Source organism: Poecilia latipinna, unplaced genomic scaffold (assembly GCF_001443285.1).
Source record: "Poecilia latipinna isolate Pla-1442-1.1 unplaced genomic scaffold, P_latipinna-1.0 Scaffold146, whole genome shotgun sequence".
Lineage (NCBI taxonomy): Eukaryota > Metazoa > Chordata > Actinopteri > Cyprinodontiformes > Poeciliidae > Poecilia > Poecilia latipinna.
Window position 1 is genome coordinate 373,731 of NW_015112762.1, and position 17,547 is coordinate 391,277.

The window sequence follows — 17,547 nt, forward strand, 5'->3', positions numbered from 1 at the left end:
GGAGGGGCAGGGCAAGGCGAGTTCTGCCCCTGGGGATGCATTCAGCATCCTGAATTCAACTACAGATAAATTTAACTTTTCAGTAGATATGCAAAAACTGTCTGTAGTCTGTAAGCAGAGGGTTTTCAACTTCACCGAACCTAAGCTGTGACGGGCTGGTTGGAAAGTTTACATTTGTATTTTGATTTTATTTTCAGTGAACTAACAACACCTGTATACTAGCAGCAGTGCAAACAATGGCACTACAATGGGGAGAATACGGAGAGCAAGCTATTTAAAGCATCTGCAAGGTGTACAATAAATAGGCCAGATGAAGAACAGAGATGAAAGACATTATTTAAAAAGAAGTATAGATATGTCTAGACATTTGTTCAGGTTTTCAGACACCAAGACTTTCAACAGAAAACAATAAGGTTTAATGAAGTGGAGAAAAGTTGTGATTTTAGTGCTTTTGTTTCCATGCATCACGCATCAATGCGGATTTGTAAATCATTTCATAACTGGAAAGTTTTAAAGATGAATATGTACATTACTTTGGAAATACACAGAGACTGCTGCATCAGTAATGGCAGCTGAGTTAGCATTACTGAATAGCAATAAAATAAAATGCTGGAGTTTCAAATGTCATCTCAATAACTGTTTTGTCTTTGTTTCAAAATAATAAAATACTTTTGCTGATCTTGTGCTTCTAACATAAAGCTCTGCCTCAAAAGCAAAAACAATGACCACTAACAGAACAAACACCAGTAAAATATTCTGACTGAACTAAAAGTTATTTTCATTTTTGAAGAGAAATCAGAATTAGCTAAAATTGGATGTGATTTGTTAAGTCTTTACAAAAAACAGAGATCAGAAGTCAGCCACACTCTGACTGGAGCATCTCTATTTTTCTCAACCTAGTTTGCTTCACCTGCTGATACGAGGAAGAAACCCTTGGGTCATCAAAGCAAGTGTGTGGTAATGTCAAAGGCAAACTCATCCTCTGAAAGAAGAATGAGTAGTGCCTTGCACAGAAAAAAATCACAAACACTCTAGTGTGATGTAAACAGGAGCAGGATGACAGCATTTAGACCTGAACTGAAAAGAATGTGAATAAAAGTAACTACAAAAAAAAAAGAAAGAAAAAAAAAAAGAAAAATAGAGTTAGAAGATAAAGCTTCTTATCAATTTACCATATCCCCTCTGTGTTCTTCAAAGAGCTGGTGGAGCGAGACCGAGGCTTAAGAATGATACTCATCTTCTGATTTTTCCTTCCCCATCCACACAGACGACATGTGTAAACTCCTTGTGTGCACAAAGTCGCAGACACCTTCTCCAGCGAGCCACCGGGATCCCACTGACCGGCCGCCGCTGGTCTGAGGCGATCCGGACGGAGCGTCCTTCCCCCAGCTTAGCAGAGTGGTCCAGACCAAACAGTTCTCCACACTGCTGCTCCTCCTGACGCTCCGGTGGCTCGGCAGCAGGTCGGTTTGTTACCCGGCTCTCCCTCTCACTCACTTGCACTTATCTATCATGTCAGAGCAGCATGTGATCTTCCTCTTTCCTAATCCAGCCTTGCACTCACTCACACTGCTGCTCTCCTTCCTCACTCTGTGCCTCCCTTTCAAGTCCATGTGCTTACTTTTTTTCCCCCGCACCGAAGGGCTGAAATAAGATTCCAGTTTCTCAGGACGTACGTGACGGTCTTCCTGTCCCTCCGTTTCCCTTGGGCTGCTGCCTGAGAATGACTGAGTGGGGAGGGGCTGTTATGGTAGTAGTAATTGTCTGAAGGGCGGGCCTTCTTTTATCCGTGAGCAGTCTTAACAATCATCTCATGCGTCAGTCACTCGGCAACTGCTGTAACCTAAAACCAAGCGCCAAGCATTCCAACGCTCTTTAGACTCTTGGCAAAGATAGCATTACAGAAGCAGTGAATTACATTGCAATAGAAAAACAAGTGTCCTTTATTCCCCCTTTTTTTTGGTAGAGTAACAACTCTGTGCAGCATAGTAATCTAGGCTAGCAGAAGCAAACTAAGGATTAACCACAGGAGGAAAAGACAATACGAAACAATAAAATAGTTGTTGATGGTGAGAAATGACCAGCCATTTAGAAGTAAAACAAGAACACAAAATCCCCCATCTTTAAATTGTTTTAACACGTATTTTCTTCAGGGCTAAACATGTCTCAGTGGAAAACCATCAAACGTTTGAGGCAGGACACCTGTTTTCTGCTGAGATCGGCCTCTTAGAAAAGGCAACAAAGAGTTTAGCACAATTTTTGAGGCCATTTGTGCTTCACATTTTCAAGTGTGCAGAGTCCTTAAAAGCAGGCAGGAAAACTCAGAAATGAACTTACTCATCTCCTTCAAGATTCAGTTATTTATTTTGTTTTGAATTAGGGTAAGAAAGTACATTTTAGGACTATTTCATAATCTTCAACCAAAACTATAATTTGTCTGGACATTTGGCTAATCTTAAGAGCAGGCTTGGGTTCTGTTTTTTTTTTTTTTTTCATATATTCTTAGAGGGCTTGTCCCATCATTCGAAAAATGTGTAGTGTTGGCCGTCACCTGTGATGTATTTTTGACAATTAATGATTTTAAAGCAATTTTCCATATTCAGCCTGAGTCTACTTTGAGGATATGTGGTTACAGGACTCCAAGAAATCATGTCTACCAAACACAAGTGACTCAGGAAAGAATTACACCGGAAAATAAATTTGACAAATATTGACAGACTGCACAGCCTCTCCAAACGTGTAGTTAAAAGCCAGCAGACTTCCATTACTACACATCCATACATACATCACTTTTTTATACAGCATAATCCTGCTCAGATTAAGAACCAGGATTAACCAAACTGGTGGCTATCCCAAGAGTCATTAGCCAATCTTCACATGTTCATCACAAGGCAGTCCATACTGACTGGCACCATAATGGCCAATTTGGACAACAAAACTCAATGTCACTGAAGAAAACTCATGCATGCAAGAGAAAGTCTATGCAAACAGACCTAATGTATTGAGTTCACACATAAAAAATGTCTAAATGTTACCCACTCAAGATGATATAAAGTCAGTTGCACAAGCAACTGCTTACAGCGCACCATACCCAACTGATGTAGATTAGAGTTTGGTGAAAAGGGGGAAACTAATCCCATCACCACAGACTGTAAATGCCACATGCTCAGAGAAATGACTGGAGAACTGTTGACTGGTGGAAATTGAGCTTAAATGGGACACTATTCCTTTATAGCACAACCAAAAGAACCTAAATGGAATCGCAAAAGATCACTGACTTTTTTTTTTTACTTTTGTATTACCTGTTATTCCTTCTTAGGTTCATGTTTCATTATACAGCAGATGATGACACATTTCAGACTGCTTTAATAAAGTGAGCCTGATTCTGTTGAGGGAGCAGCTCAGTTCTGCACAAATGACCTGTTTTTTTCAAGAGTTGATAGAGAGAAGTTTCATGCAGTGGGCTTACTGTATGAAATACAAAAGAAAAAAAAACGCAAATCTGCTTGTTTAAAAGTAAATATTTGGAGTTTAATTGATATTTCAGGATCGGGGTGCAGTTTTTTAGTAGATATGTATTTTACTACTTCTTCTTTGGCCAATCAAAGGACATCCAGAGCTTCAGGCACAAAAATCCCAGATGTAAAGGGCCCCTATTAAAAAGAGTAAGTTATACAAGCAGTCATAATGCTTACGGTGCAGAAAGGCAGACTGATGCAGTTTAGATATTGGAGATATTGGTGACAAGGGGAAAACTAATCCTATTACCAGTCTGCGAATTCCATGTGCTCAAAGAAATGACAACTGTGAAGAACTAATCTCTGGTGTAAACTGAACAAAATGGCAGCCTGTTGTTTTAGAGTGAATTAAAGAAACCTAATGAAATTTCCACTGTGACATGGACATTGCAAATACTGTGGAGTTTCTGATACGGATCACAGTCAGAAGCATAGCTGGTATTGATAAAACAGGTCCACGAAGCAAAAAACACAACTTCATAAACTCAGGTTCATCTTTCTTCAGACTGGAAATAAATATGTTAATATGTCTGAATGAGCAGTTTAGCAGTTTTCTGAAAAAGCAACAGCGCTTTGCTAAGATCAAACAAGTACCTTTAAATACAGCTCAGAAACAGGGGTCGAAAATCTTAGTAGCACAATTCTAAATTGAACATGTAATCTGCAATTAATGTGAAGCAATACAGTAAAAACAACACTCTTCAAACTTTTCAACACAGGGACATTCACATAAAGCATATTTTAACATTGAAGCTGCTTTACTGCCATCTGCTGGATGCAGGGTTGTAAGACGTATCAACGCTTTGTACATGCCGAAATGTAATATTGTCTCTAGAAATGATGAATCCACCATAAAATACCTCATGACGTAAAAAATACAACTCTTTTTTTTATATATATTTGATGCGGCTATGAGCAATAAACACCTTAGCCATTAGCCATTAATTGTTCTTCATCTCATTTCAAGTGCTTGCGAACACCAGATTTGACTTTTCCTCCTCTATGTTTCCTTCATATCAGTTATGAAATATTTTTGCTGGAGCTTTTAGGCCATGCAAAGATAATCTCTTATTCCATCAGGTGGTGTCCAGAAACCTGACAATATTAATATTTTTTTTTGCATTTTAAAATGACCTGTCTTAAATTCTTATCAATTCTGAAATGTTAAATCCAAAAGAAACACATAACATCGAGTATAACACATCATTTTTAAATCATGCTCACTAAACTTTACTGTATGTACAACTTTTCAACAGAGACTTGAGAAAAACTTTAGGCACTTTATAAGCTAATTATAGTGTAGATATAATTTAACAAAATCTAATAAGTAAAACCTAACGAGTTTAAAATGCATTAGAGACAAGTCTTTTCTCTTGTTAAAACATAAATGCATTACTGCCACCTACTGTTCCAATTAGTTATTGCTATAAACCTAGAGACATGGGCTAAGTTAACAGAGTAATTGAGAAAGTTATAGATTTTTTTTTTCTCCTCCAAGAGCCAGACACACACATATCCATTAAAGGTTGAAATAAATAGCACTTAGAAAGGGGACAGCACAGATGGCTGGTAAATATTATCGACTAGGTTACATCCATATTTGTATGTATGGAACCGCCTGCCAATAAAGCTGCATCCAAATACCATGCGGGTGCGTACACTGGTGATTATTCATGTCAGACACAGAAAACAGGCAAGAAGGAACATCGAATGACAGCCACTTACTGGGACTGTGGACAACATGATAGAGAAATGATGAAGGAAAAACAGGCATAATGAGCCCCTAAAATGTATCTTTGAGCTTTAATGGACACAGAGTGGTCTGATGATTAGCCTGGCCTCTGCTCGTTAGTGAACACATGGTCACTTGATGGAACCTGCTTATCTCTCAATTATTATATATTTGGCTGTGCTTTATCAAAAGCTTGGAGAATACTTTGTTTTCCTCACAAAGCACTAAGGAACACAAACACAACCCTGGACAAAATGACCTACACTTCAGGCCAACACTATGAGTTTTATAAAGCAAACAGCAAAACTGCAGAGCTGCAGCCACCAAGCAACGGCCGTTTACACAACTCTCCGCTCCAGTTCTGTGTTGTCCAGGTAGAACTATTTATCAGCATATTTTCTGATAAGACAGAGCACACATAAACACACACACTGTGCACATAAATACCAGTAATACAAACACACAAATCTGTTTTGGGCACAGAAAGAATACAAGCACAAAGAGATAAAGAGTGAGTTCTTCGATTCTCCTTCCTCTTTTATTTTCAGTTATCAAATCTCAACTTGTCACATGCAACCAAAAGCCCAATTCCAACTATACTGCACATATAACGCCAGTTATTTGAAGACTGTTATAGGATGTTATAGGAAATAGCTTAGCAGCATATAGAAATCAGATTAAAGTCTGTTTACTGACACACTTTCCTGCAAATAGTTTCGGTGAGGAGCCATACCCTCTCCTAGCACGAGGTTTGATGTCGATGGGCTTGTTCGTGGCGTAGGGCGAACCATTGGAGCAGGCGTGGCGGTACCGAGCTATCTTCTCCAATGACAGAAAATCCGAGTTCACAGGCAAACTCATGTTTTTCTTAAACGAGCTATATCACACATGCACTTGTGTGTAGGCTCAGAGAAAAGAGGAAGAATAGATAAAGCCACCTAACTAAATAGGAGGGAGGTGTGTGTGTGAGGACAGGAGGAGAAGAGAGGGATCAGAATGGGTGTGACTTGAAACAGAAAAAAAAAGGAGAAATATGGAGAGTGAGAGAGAAAGATGCAGACAAGGGAGGAGCAAAGTGCAGACACAAAGCAAACTAATTTAGATTTCCTCTCACACAGCCACTAAGAGTCAGTATTGACAAAGAAATCACATTCAGTGGTGTACTATAGATTTGGTACAAAGTTAACATATTCGGTGGAATCTTCTGCTTACAAGGGTTTATCAGCATGATAATTGTTACAGGGGTATGAAAATTAAATTAATTACACACACCCACACACACACAAGATCTTGAAAGCCCAAACTATCACTCCTGATTTTTTGGTGACTCCTAAAAATCACCCCTTTTTAACTCCTTTAAGCACCTTCAGCTGGTATTCCTGAGGATGTCCCAGAGTGATCAGAGTGCTCTATGGTGCATGCAGTTGTTTTAGCACCAGCACTTCTACAAATGTCACAGTCAAATACACCGTTTGTCTGCTATCTTAAAAAGTTCCTGCACCTTTCCCTCACTTATAAGAAAGACAAATTTGGCTGTTTGGAAATGATGGCAGGAAGCAGCTGACTCCAGGTTTACTCAAACAAATAGTCTGAATAAGTAACCCGCTTGTATCCACTGGTTATATTTGTGTTACTTCATAAAAAAACAGACCTTCAAAAAGGTGCAATATGAGCAAACAGCGTTTAAAAATAATTCTAATTTCAAAATTAGGACATCTTGGATGGAAGGTGGAAGGACGGATTGCTTTTCTATTTTGAAAAAATGCAATTAGATCATGTTATATATTTACGTTTTAGAAGTTTATTGGACTGTAAGAATTTAATGCTATGTATTTTTTTAAATTAAAGATTGAGTAAAACAGCAATGGGTGCAAATCAAAAGACTTGAAACGGCTTCCACAATCATAAAAAATCATAATATACTTTCATAAATCTTCTTTTGGGTTTAATATTGTATTCTTTTTTTTATCTAAAGTTCTTTGAATTAAATCTTCTAATGGTAATTCAGTCTGTCTGATGTTATCCTTTTGAAGATTTTAAATTATTTCTCTAGAATCTTAAATAGGAGGTAATTAGCTGTTTTAGTCCATATAGATGATTCATTTCTTCACAATGTTTAATAAAAACCTGCACCAAAACCATCTTAAATTTTTGATTTATGATGAGGATTAAAAAATATATTTAAGATTCAAGAAAACAAGTCAGCTTTTACATGCATGAAGTGAAGCGTCTCAGATGAGCCGGTAATAGCTTTTTTGTACCTTCAGGGGGCAATACAGCTCCATTAAACATATCAGAATCATTTGGTTTGACATCAGAGCATTTCAGATTTAGATCACATGCTTAAATTTTGATTAGGAAAATGTATAGCATAAAATTTGTCAAATTAAGAGGTATAAGTAATAATACATGATCAGGAGGAATATTTTTTCTCCAAGCAATATCAGAACTACTTCATGGCAAATGGTCTTATTTGTCAGTTGCATCCATCCGTCCATCCTAAACTGATAGATCCTGAAGAGTTTCATCCAAAGCTGCCAGCAGGTGGCAATCGTTTCCATAGAGAAAACTCAGGTATAGGTGAGCAACAGCCCAAACCAGGAGCAGCACAGCTGCACAAACACGCAGAGCAGCAAATCTCCTCGGAGCTCCAGCTCCTCCAAGCTCTGACAGAAGCAGCCAGCATGTGACAACAACTCCTGCGTGGACAGGGACTGCTGTCAAAGTCAAAGATACTCAGACAGATGATGACAACCCTCTCTATACTTCCTGAACATCTGAACACATCAGCTCACCGCACACACACAAAGGCGCATGAGTTGGTAAACAGCGAGTATTAGAAAAAAAACCTCGCCGTAGCGTGTTAAATGTACACAGACCATCACACAAACACACAGCCTGGGACACACGCCTATGTTTGCCCTGCTGCCGAGTCGGCCACACATTGGTGGTTGTACTGACGTGCCGAGACGCAGTGCCAGGCGACTGTCGTCACTCAGACTCCCCAAGGGTTAAAGGCATGAAAGCAGAACGACTGGATTTGAAAACTGAAACCCTTTCACACCAGCTGAGCAGCTCAGACGAAAGGTTACGCACCAACTTTTCAAATTACATGAGTGATAGATGTGTGTAGGATTATAAATTCTTAATTTTGAAAACACCACATTGAACTATTTGAAATAGGTAAAGTAACTACTGCTTAGGGGCTCGGAGCCCTTGGCAACTCTGCAGGCACTGAATATGATTACAGTGATTGCATATTTGTCTGTTGAGTATGTAAATAAGCCAATGTGATGTGATTAAAGAGGGGGAACAATAGAAAGCTAATTGAAATTCAAGGGAAATTGCATTTACTTAAAATAGGAACTGCTCTCATTTAAAGTGTTGTCACTTTAAAATGGGCTGCTAATATGTATGTCAAGGAGCAATTCCTCAGATAGAGTCACGCTCCGTGCCCGTCTTCATAGTCCCTCTGCTGGATTCATGTTTATTATGTGGTTGCTATGGCAGAATTCAAAAGGGACAGGTAGGAAGTTACAACCAATGAGCCCTCAGTTGCTAAGGACACGGGGGAAGATTGTGTTATGAGAGATTGAGAATGACAGGGTCAAGGATGGAACAACTGAAGTTATACAATCAGGGCTGACTGTGGACGGAAATTTGTTTATGATAATGCAAAGCATTGTGCGGGCAGGATTTCACATTAGTTTTGGCCAAGAAATTAGTTATTAGCAACATTCATTTAATATTGCACAGAGTCCATGACTTACCTGAACTCTATTTATACATCCCGCTGACTCAAAGGCCACAGAGCGGATTTAAGCTCTTCGTCTCATAGACTCAGCCGAGCACAAAGAAGAATAGAAAGCACCTTTACTGCATAATGAGAAGTGTAGAGAAGTACGGAGAGCTGAATATCAAACCAGCAAAAGGTCTTAGTCACGCCGCACATGTGTGTTCTTGGAGTGCTTACACATTTTGCTGCAATTGCTGAGAATACGGCAATACAAAGACAAAGAGACAGAAAGAGAGAGTGAGAGCGAGAGTAGAAGAGAGCGAGTGTCGTGATGAGTTAAAGCTGAAGAGATGCTGGACTGAATGAATTAGAAAAGCATGTAGTGTGACCGGCATGAAGAAATCAGTGCTACAAGCACAAAACCACTTGTGTCAGGATAGACCTCAGAGTCAGATCCACGGGAGAAATAACAAAACCAGCTTGACGATTTTATTTTTTGATAATCCAGCATTATGTGTGATCGTTATTCACAAACAAAACCCAAAGGGCTGCAATTTATAGTCACTCTAGCGAGGCACCTCAGTACAGAATGTACTCGAAAGAAAATGTTCTGGAATACAAAAGCAAATCCCCCCACAGACTTGAGGATTTGTGTCCCCAGGTTCAAAACGGCGTCCAGGGGCCAAAAGAAGAAATACATCTCTCCTTGCTGGCGGGTAACTGCTGTTAATGTGTAAGCGGGAGGCTGTTGATATCCCACAACCACTAACGTTTACACAGTGGTGCACCAACAGAAGTCACACACACCATCGACTCTGAAAGCACAAGGCTTTATAATCTACTTTAATGACATTTGGCGGTTTTAATCTGGAACAGTTTAACTCTTTCCAATCCCAGGTCTGCTTGCTTCTCTAACAACACTAAAATCAAAACAAAGTGAATAAAATCATATTAATATTTAGCAGAAAATTAAAGAAATACCTCTGATTACTTAAAAGCCAAATGCCAGATGTATTTCTCAGAAATTCCACTTTTAAAAATCAGTTTATTGGATTCTGGCAAGATAACTTTTTTTTTTTTTTTAAATATCACCGTTATGTATTAGCCACGTGTTTCTGTATTTATCATATTTTCTAATCAAAGTGACAGCTTCTAAACTTTAAATGATATATTTAAATTAATATTTAAATAGTAATTTTTAAAAAAAAAATCAGAAACTCGTGAAAGCAGGAAGCAGACAGTCGTGGGCTTGAGCACTTTGCCCAAGAGGCTTTTCCATCGCACACATGCACACGTAGCTGCAGCTCAAGTGCACCTCAAGCACATGGTGAAGTTAATAGGTTTAAGTTGGCAGCGGCCCCTGTGATGTCAGAGTAATCCTTCATTAAAACTGTGATGACATCATTGGGCTGCTCGGCGTGTGAAACCTGCATATGGCCACATATTTACAGTGCGTGTGCAGGGGGATGCCTTGCCACCTTACACAACGATTGCCCTGAACATGCAATCCAGATTAGGCTGTTCTTCAAAACACATGCAGAGAGTGCCAGTCTCACAGCGATTTTATGAAATATTCTGGGGTCTCATATGTGGTTTAATAAGTACGACTCTGCAGTTGTGTAGCTGTACTCCCATCATTGAGGAGGCAAGTGAAATGGGTCCATTTGATATTTGTCCACATTATAGTAATAAGTATGTGAACTAAAAGTAACAGTGAATATTATTCTAATACATTAGAATAATATTAAAAAGTTCATTCATTTCAGTAGCTCAATTCATTAAGTGTAACACATTCTACCGACTAATTACACAGCGACTGATGTATTCAATGCTTTTAAAAAAACAAAAAAACAACATTTGACATGAGAGCATGAAACAGAGGAACAGGCCAAAGAGGCTGGGGAGAGGGAAGTCTGGGCCTTTGCTTAGGCTGCTGCCCACGACCCGTCCTGGGGGGCGAGTGGGTGGTTGGATGGATAGACAGATGGACAGAGTAAATGCTGTGCCCTCACAGGAACGGATATTCTACTTTGTTGAATGGGTTTGCAAGCATTGAAAAGGACTTGAAATTTGACTCATTATACTGCCTAAACCTATCTCAACTTTTTCTGCTGTGAGGCAGGGAGCGTTATTCTGAATAAGGCTTCACCCATCAGCGAATACTGTTTCTATGCCAGAGTGCACGTAGTCTGCAACAGTATTTTGGTATGTGGACAACATCAAACTAACATCAACAAACTCGGGGTTTTCCAGCAGAAAAATTGCATCAGTTGATAAAATTGACCCATTACACAATGATCTTTATCAGAAGAAATTAGAGGTTGCGTTGACTGAAAACATTTTGCCGTCGGAATAATACTCCAACATTACATAAAATAAGAAGGCATGTCCCCCTTCTAATTGAGGGACGTCCCCTGACCCTCAATAAGAAGCTTGCAACAGACTCATCAGGATTTAATTGCACTTTGCATGGCCAGAAAAACAAAATACTGCAGAAGTAGTCAGCAAAGTCTATTAAAACCCTGTTACAGTGTTCATTTAGGTAATACTTAGTAAACTGTAATGTGGCAAGCTAGACTGTGAATACCAGAGGTGCTGGAATATTTAATATATTCTAGGCACACTTGTAATATAATCATTTTAGTTATTTCATATTCACTATTTGCATTATGCTGGAGGGATTTAGAATAATGTGTAGGCAACCAGAAAAATTGAGCAACATTGAGAACCAATCAGCTGGCATGTTTTCAACCCAATGCCGTTCAATTTCAGAGAACAAGAAGCCGAAAAGAATGCAAAGATACTGCAAAGATAAAATATGTATTTATATCTGTGTGTTCAACTAGTTCAGCTAATGAATGCAGTTGTTCAGTGTCCATCCATCCACATTATGTAGTGCACAACACCATGCGGTGTGACAGTCTTTCCTACTGTATTGGACAGGAAATCACAATTATGATTAGTCAAGTAAAGCCTCAACGATAAGGACAATCATGCAGACTAAAAATCGGCCATAAAAAGATCAAATCTGCTGCACTTAAATGGAATGAACCAATAGCGATCAGCGGAATCGGCTAAATTCAAAGTCAAACCATCCAATTTTGTGTATGAGCATAAGCTGGAGTTATAAGCTAGCAAAAGTCCATAATATTTCTAAATCCAGTGAAGTATGTGTGTGTATGTGAGGGGACACCCTCTACACGCCTAAGCCTTTTAAATCTCCTTCTATGCCTCCTCGTACACGCTGTCGTCATCATGGCAATCCTAATCCCCACCTTCGTCAAAAGCAATTCCCTCATGAAAATGAACAGCGTCATGTCGGTGTTTCTTATAAGACATAATTCCCCTTACATTTGTGATGCTCTGGGCTTCATGTCTGAAACTTGCATCACAAGGGAGGTGGCAGAACATAGAAGGAAACAGCTGAGCAAATAACATGTTGAACCAGTCAATTTCTTGGACAGGTCAAAAACTGTTAAGAAAGTGGCATTTGATGGGGGTTGCTGTTCAAACTTGAGGCTTCTTAAAATAAAAAAAAATAAAAAAATCAAAGCAGGTCCAACCTCTCCATTTCACCTGCTTACAAAAAGCAGGGAGTGACACAGACAACCCTCATACAAAGTTTATCTTAATGAAAACCCCAGGGTCTTGGGCCTTTGCACTACTTTTTTTTTTTTTTTAAACATGTTTTCATTTCTTTACAACTGAAATAAAACATCTAACCACAGGAAGCTGCTTGGTTTTATACAGGAAGGAACCCGAAACCATCTGGGCTCAGAACATTGGGGACAGACAGTGCTGCACCGTAAGAATATCTCATGGCTCCTTTTGATTTTCTATCAGCACACCTAAATGTCAGGAAAATTTGATCCCTTTTTAGTCAGATAACAAAGAAACTTTTAACCAATAAAAATAGGTTAACAAGAACATAAAAATATGTTACAGGTAAAATACCTTTTGCAAGGAATATTTTCTAACAAAAAAGGGGTGAGGCAAAATAATATTTCTCAATTAATGAAGTGGTGTATGTTTGGTTTATCACTATCCAGTCATTGGATATGGTCTTTTAGACAGTTTGTGATTTATGAAATGTTTAGTCTGTCAAAAAATAAAAAAAGGAAGAATTTAGATTTTGTTGTGGGGCATTAAGATCACCTTTTGGCAACGAAAACACAATCTATGTACTCTTCACACTTGGACTGGATTGTTGTACAGTAATTACAAATTTTGAAACCATGTGTTGTGATAATTTTATGATATTCATCTATATATCCTACTGTTGCCTTTCAATCATCCTAACTCAGTCTGCCCATTTTCCTCTGACGTTGAGGCATTATTCGCACAACTGCCACTCGATGGATATTTTTTCTTTCCCAGACCGTTCTGAGAGATGATTGACGTGAAAATCCCAAAAGTATCTGAGCTACTCAGCTCTATCCAATAAATGTGCCATGTTTAAAGTGGCTTAAATCCCCTTTCTTCCCATTCTGAACATCCGTTCTAAAGTCATCTTTACCACATCTCGATGTCTAAATGTGTTGCTGCCCTGTGACTGATTAATTCAATGTTTGCGGTAACAAGCAAATGTACAAGTTTACCAAAGCAGGTGCCAAGGAAGTGTATATAACATTCAAGTTTTTAAGTTTCTCCTTTAATTAACAGCAACACTTGTAACACCTACTTTCGATTTATACCGAGCTATCAGAGGAACCACCAGCTAACCCCCCCGCACCCCCCCAGCCTCCAGTGTCTGGTTTCCACACTGTGTTCTTATTGATCTGTCCATCTTGTTGCCTCTGTCCTGCAGATAAGACCATGATTGAATACCCTGCCCAGCAGCTGCTGTGCAGACAGAGACGGTGGAAACTAAGGTAACAAAAATTGGAATGAAATTGATATTTAAAATGATCCCAAAGCCCCCTGGGGGTCTTTGTCTGGAACCGAAGTCCTTGTGTTCATTTCATATGCACTCCAGTAAGGCAGTTATGTAACTATAGTGCCACATAGTTATGCCCATTAGTACCATTCACACTGCTGTAGCACATCCAAACTGATGTCTTGCTGTTTTGTGTTTATTAATTATAACTAAAGACAGAGTGGCTGAGTCAATTCACAGAGGAAACAATCAATGCACTTTTAATAGATTTCAAGCAAAATAAGTACCTCAAAGTAAATATTTTTAAATGCCAGCTGCATCACTGGGTTGATGACAAATATGCACAAAGGTTAACTTGTTTTATTCAGACGGCTGAATAAAATAATATGCTCGGTTATCCCTAATACGCTCGGTTATCTTCATGATCCAAAAGCTGCGTGTGTTTGGACTACACTGGTCTGCCAAAGCTTGTTTTTTGGCACACCGAGCGAGGATAACAGAGAATGAGGACAATCCTCATTCTGCACTGTAGCTCATCTGATAGGTTTCATGGAACACATGAGAAGTGAGAAAGATGGAAAAACAAGGGGAAATCTACTGTAGTGTAAATAGGTGGCACGAAAACACAATGTGAAATCCAAGAGAAGCAACGTGTGACACACAAATTGGATGATGAAGCAAGCAGAAGGCTGGGACAGAGAGGATGGATAGGCATGCCAGTAATAACTGACTCACTACTTGTATGAATTAAAATATAAATAAATAACACTGGACAAACAAAGAAATGACCATCAGTGGGAGGGCAGAACTAAGTGTGAAATGGTGAGCTGAATGTTTATTAGTTCAAAGAAGGGAATGAATCAAGGTCCAAATGGGGAAAAAAAAAAACGTTACAATCTGAACAGAAGTGACTATTGAACTGCAAGCACATCAGCAGGGGCATGCCTGTTATGCTTCAAGTATTTTCTAAATCAATTTAACACTGCAATGCTTTGAGAAAAAACAAACCAACAAGAGCCTTTCTTTGCTGACTGACTAATGCTGAAGCGACTTACAAATATTATTTTGAAAGGGTGGACATTTTACATGCTTTAATAATTAATCAGCGACACCCACTTATTATGTTGTAAAAAAAAAAAAAAATATATATATATATATATATATATATATATATACTTCGACGATAATTAAGATCCTCAACCTGTCAGCCAAAAATTGGAAGGTGCTCAGTTCCCCTTAATAAGCTCTGACGCGTAATCAGCAGATCAAATATTGAAACATCTTTTTTATTATTATTTACAAGATGCATCAAAACTAAAATCTCCCACCATTTTTAGTGTGTTAATCAACCAACTGCATTTATATCGAAGCACTTTCCTAAGGTTAGTAAAAATCTGGTAAAAGGTTATGTACATATGCTGGGATGATTAAAAATATTCGATAATCTCAAAACTGAACTATCAAACGAATGTAGTTATTACAAGTTTTTCAGTTAGGTTTTTTTCCTGCAGTCTAATTTTCACCGTAAAGTGCACGAGTACCTTGTTCAACATGTACAAGCACAGCATTCATTGTGAGCATGAGCAAAGCAGCAGGGCTAATGTGAAAAAACGAAGTGTTAAAAAAAGGAATGTGTGGAGAAGAAAGGAGTGTTAGACTGCGTGGCCTTTTCAGGTGAGGTGAATTGCTAGCACCCTTAATAAGGCTGTGTAAGGCAGAATCTCCCCTGCACAGCAGGCTGGCAGAGATTGATGCTGGAAGTGAGCAGCAGACCTGTATTTCATACCCACACATGCACATACTCTTGCTCATAGCTCACGGAGTGAAGGGACAACGGTGACTGATGAGTGCATCTCCGGAAAACTGACAGGAAGTCTCTGCCGTCCCCAAACAGCACATTTTAGAATCTCTGCCTCGGTTACAACACAATGAGTCGGAGTGATGGAAAGCAATCTAAAACCCAGCTGAGACTAACCCGTCGGAGCTGGAATCAATGACAACGCACCGTGGGAGAAGCGTCAAAGAAATGAGATAAGAATTCCATGTGTCTTGTTATCTGATAGATAAAATACATCTGAGGTAGCGACTGCTGGGGCCACCAGACACAAGGAAGGGTGAGGGAGAAATGAAGCAGAGCGAATGAAATCTAATGTTCTTAAACACCTTGCATACAGCAGATTATCGCATCCCAAACCGTCGTATTTCCACTGAATCCACTCATGCTACAAGACTGTAGTAAATAGTAGGATGGGAAGAGAGAGGAATCGTGCAGCAGAGCATCTGCAATCTTTGTTCTAAATATAGCCTCTCCTTTTCCCTCTCCCCGCTCTCTGAGGCGCTGGATACACTTAAGTGGATTACTACACAGACTTTTCATCTCCTTTCTGGTTAGTGTTTAATGAAGTTTAGGCAATCATACATCTCAGTTTGTTCATTGCTCAGCTGGAGGCAACACCCAGTGTCAGAATGTGGATTGAACTGTTACAACATAACTAAAAGCCAGTGTGCATCTGCATTATTCATGGAGACCGTAGTAACTCGGAATCTTTATTAATATTATTAAGCATCAGCCTTTCCATTTTCATCCTTCTAATAAACTGTGCATTTATGTAGTGATGAAATGAAATCAGTGCATTACAGAAGGAACCTGCTCCTGTGTCTCACCAAGCCTGTAAACTCAATACCAGTTCTCTGTCTAGGGGTGTAATGGGAGCTTGTAGAATGAGGCTTTGCAAGACTAAAACATCATGATAGCTTTTATCAAAGGGCATTCAGTCTCACACGGAGCTACTTAATTGATGTCAACACAATTTTGTGTAATAGATTATTAGGAGATCTTTTTATGCACACTTATGTTTGGAACTCTTATTTTGTACTAAGACATGAAGTAGTACTGTGGTTTTGAAAGTATCTACAAATAAAATGTCTCAATAAGCTGCCTAATCGACACTCAGTCTAAACAAAATCTATGTCCAAACTTTGCTTGGCAGGAATTTAAGTATTTTAGGCTGTCAAATGGCAAAGTACAAATGGTTTGACAATGGCAATGAGAACACACTGAGTGGCTAACAGTTAGGTGCTAATTAGGAGCTTCTTCTTTTTCCTACTAATCTCGATGGCTAGTGGTGCATTTTCTTAGTATTAAGAAATCAAATATTTCAAGTTGCCATATTATAAATACAACAAAAAGCCAGAATTTCTGTAAAGTCTGAATTCCAACAGGGAAAGTCGGTGGCCACAGAGCAGCAACAAGTATGACATCTCTGGTTGCTATACATATTACCTTACATCAAGCCATTAAGCAGAGATTCTTTGAAATACAGTTTAGAATTGTAAAAAAAAAAAAGAAAAAAAATTTGGTAGTTTATTTTTAAATTACTTATTTATAAAATTCACTGAAGGTTGCCTGGAAAACTATTGTAGATGCTGTAGCCAGAACAAACATACAAAAACAAGAACAGATACTTGTCTTAGATTGGAGCAAAAAGCATTTGCTTGTGGAAACCTTTAAATAACAGTTTTTTTTTTTTTCCCAAAATGGGCCTTTTTCTTTCCATTTGGCATGCTCCAAACTAACCACTGGAGTCCCCAAAGCATGTTTTTTCTTTGTGTACATGGGGAGCATAAAACAATGACCAGCAGTCTTCAGGTTCTCAGATGAAATCCAAAAGGGCTTATATCGTAG

The 17,547-nt window shown here is 38.8% G+C and overlaps 1 protein-coding gene across 5 annotated transcripts in view; it reads right to left on the reverse strand.

Annotated features, from left to right (window-relative positions):
- Window positions 1-17,547, reverse strand: part of pde4d (phosphodiesterase 4D, cAMP-specific) — a 158,162-nt gene that overhangs the window by 32,478 nt on the left and 108,137 nt on the right. Inside the window, exon 1 of one of the 5 annotated variants that reach the window (XM_015029198.1) lies at window positions 1,173-1,708. The exons of the other annotated variants lie outside the window; for them this stretch is intronic. Coding sequence (XP_014884684.1) covers window positions 1,173-1,237 — 65 coding nt within the window. The 5' untranslated portion in view covers window positions 1,238-1,708. Of the gene's footprint in view, window positions 1-1,172; window positions 1,709-17,547 lie in introns of those variants that run through there. 5 annotated transcript variants of the gene reach the window in all.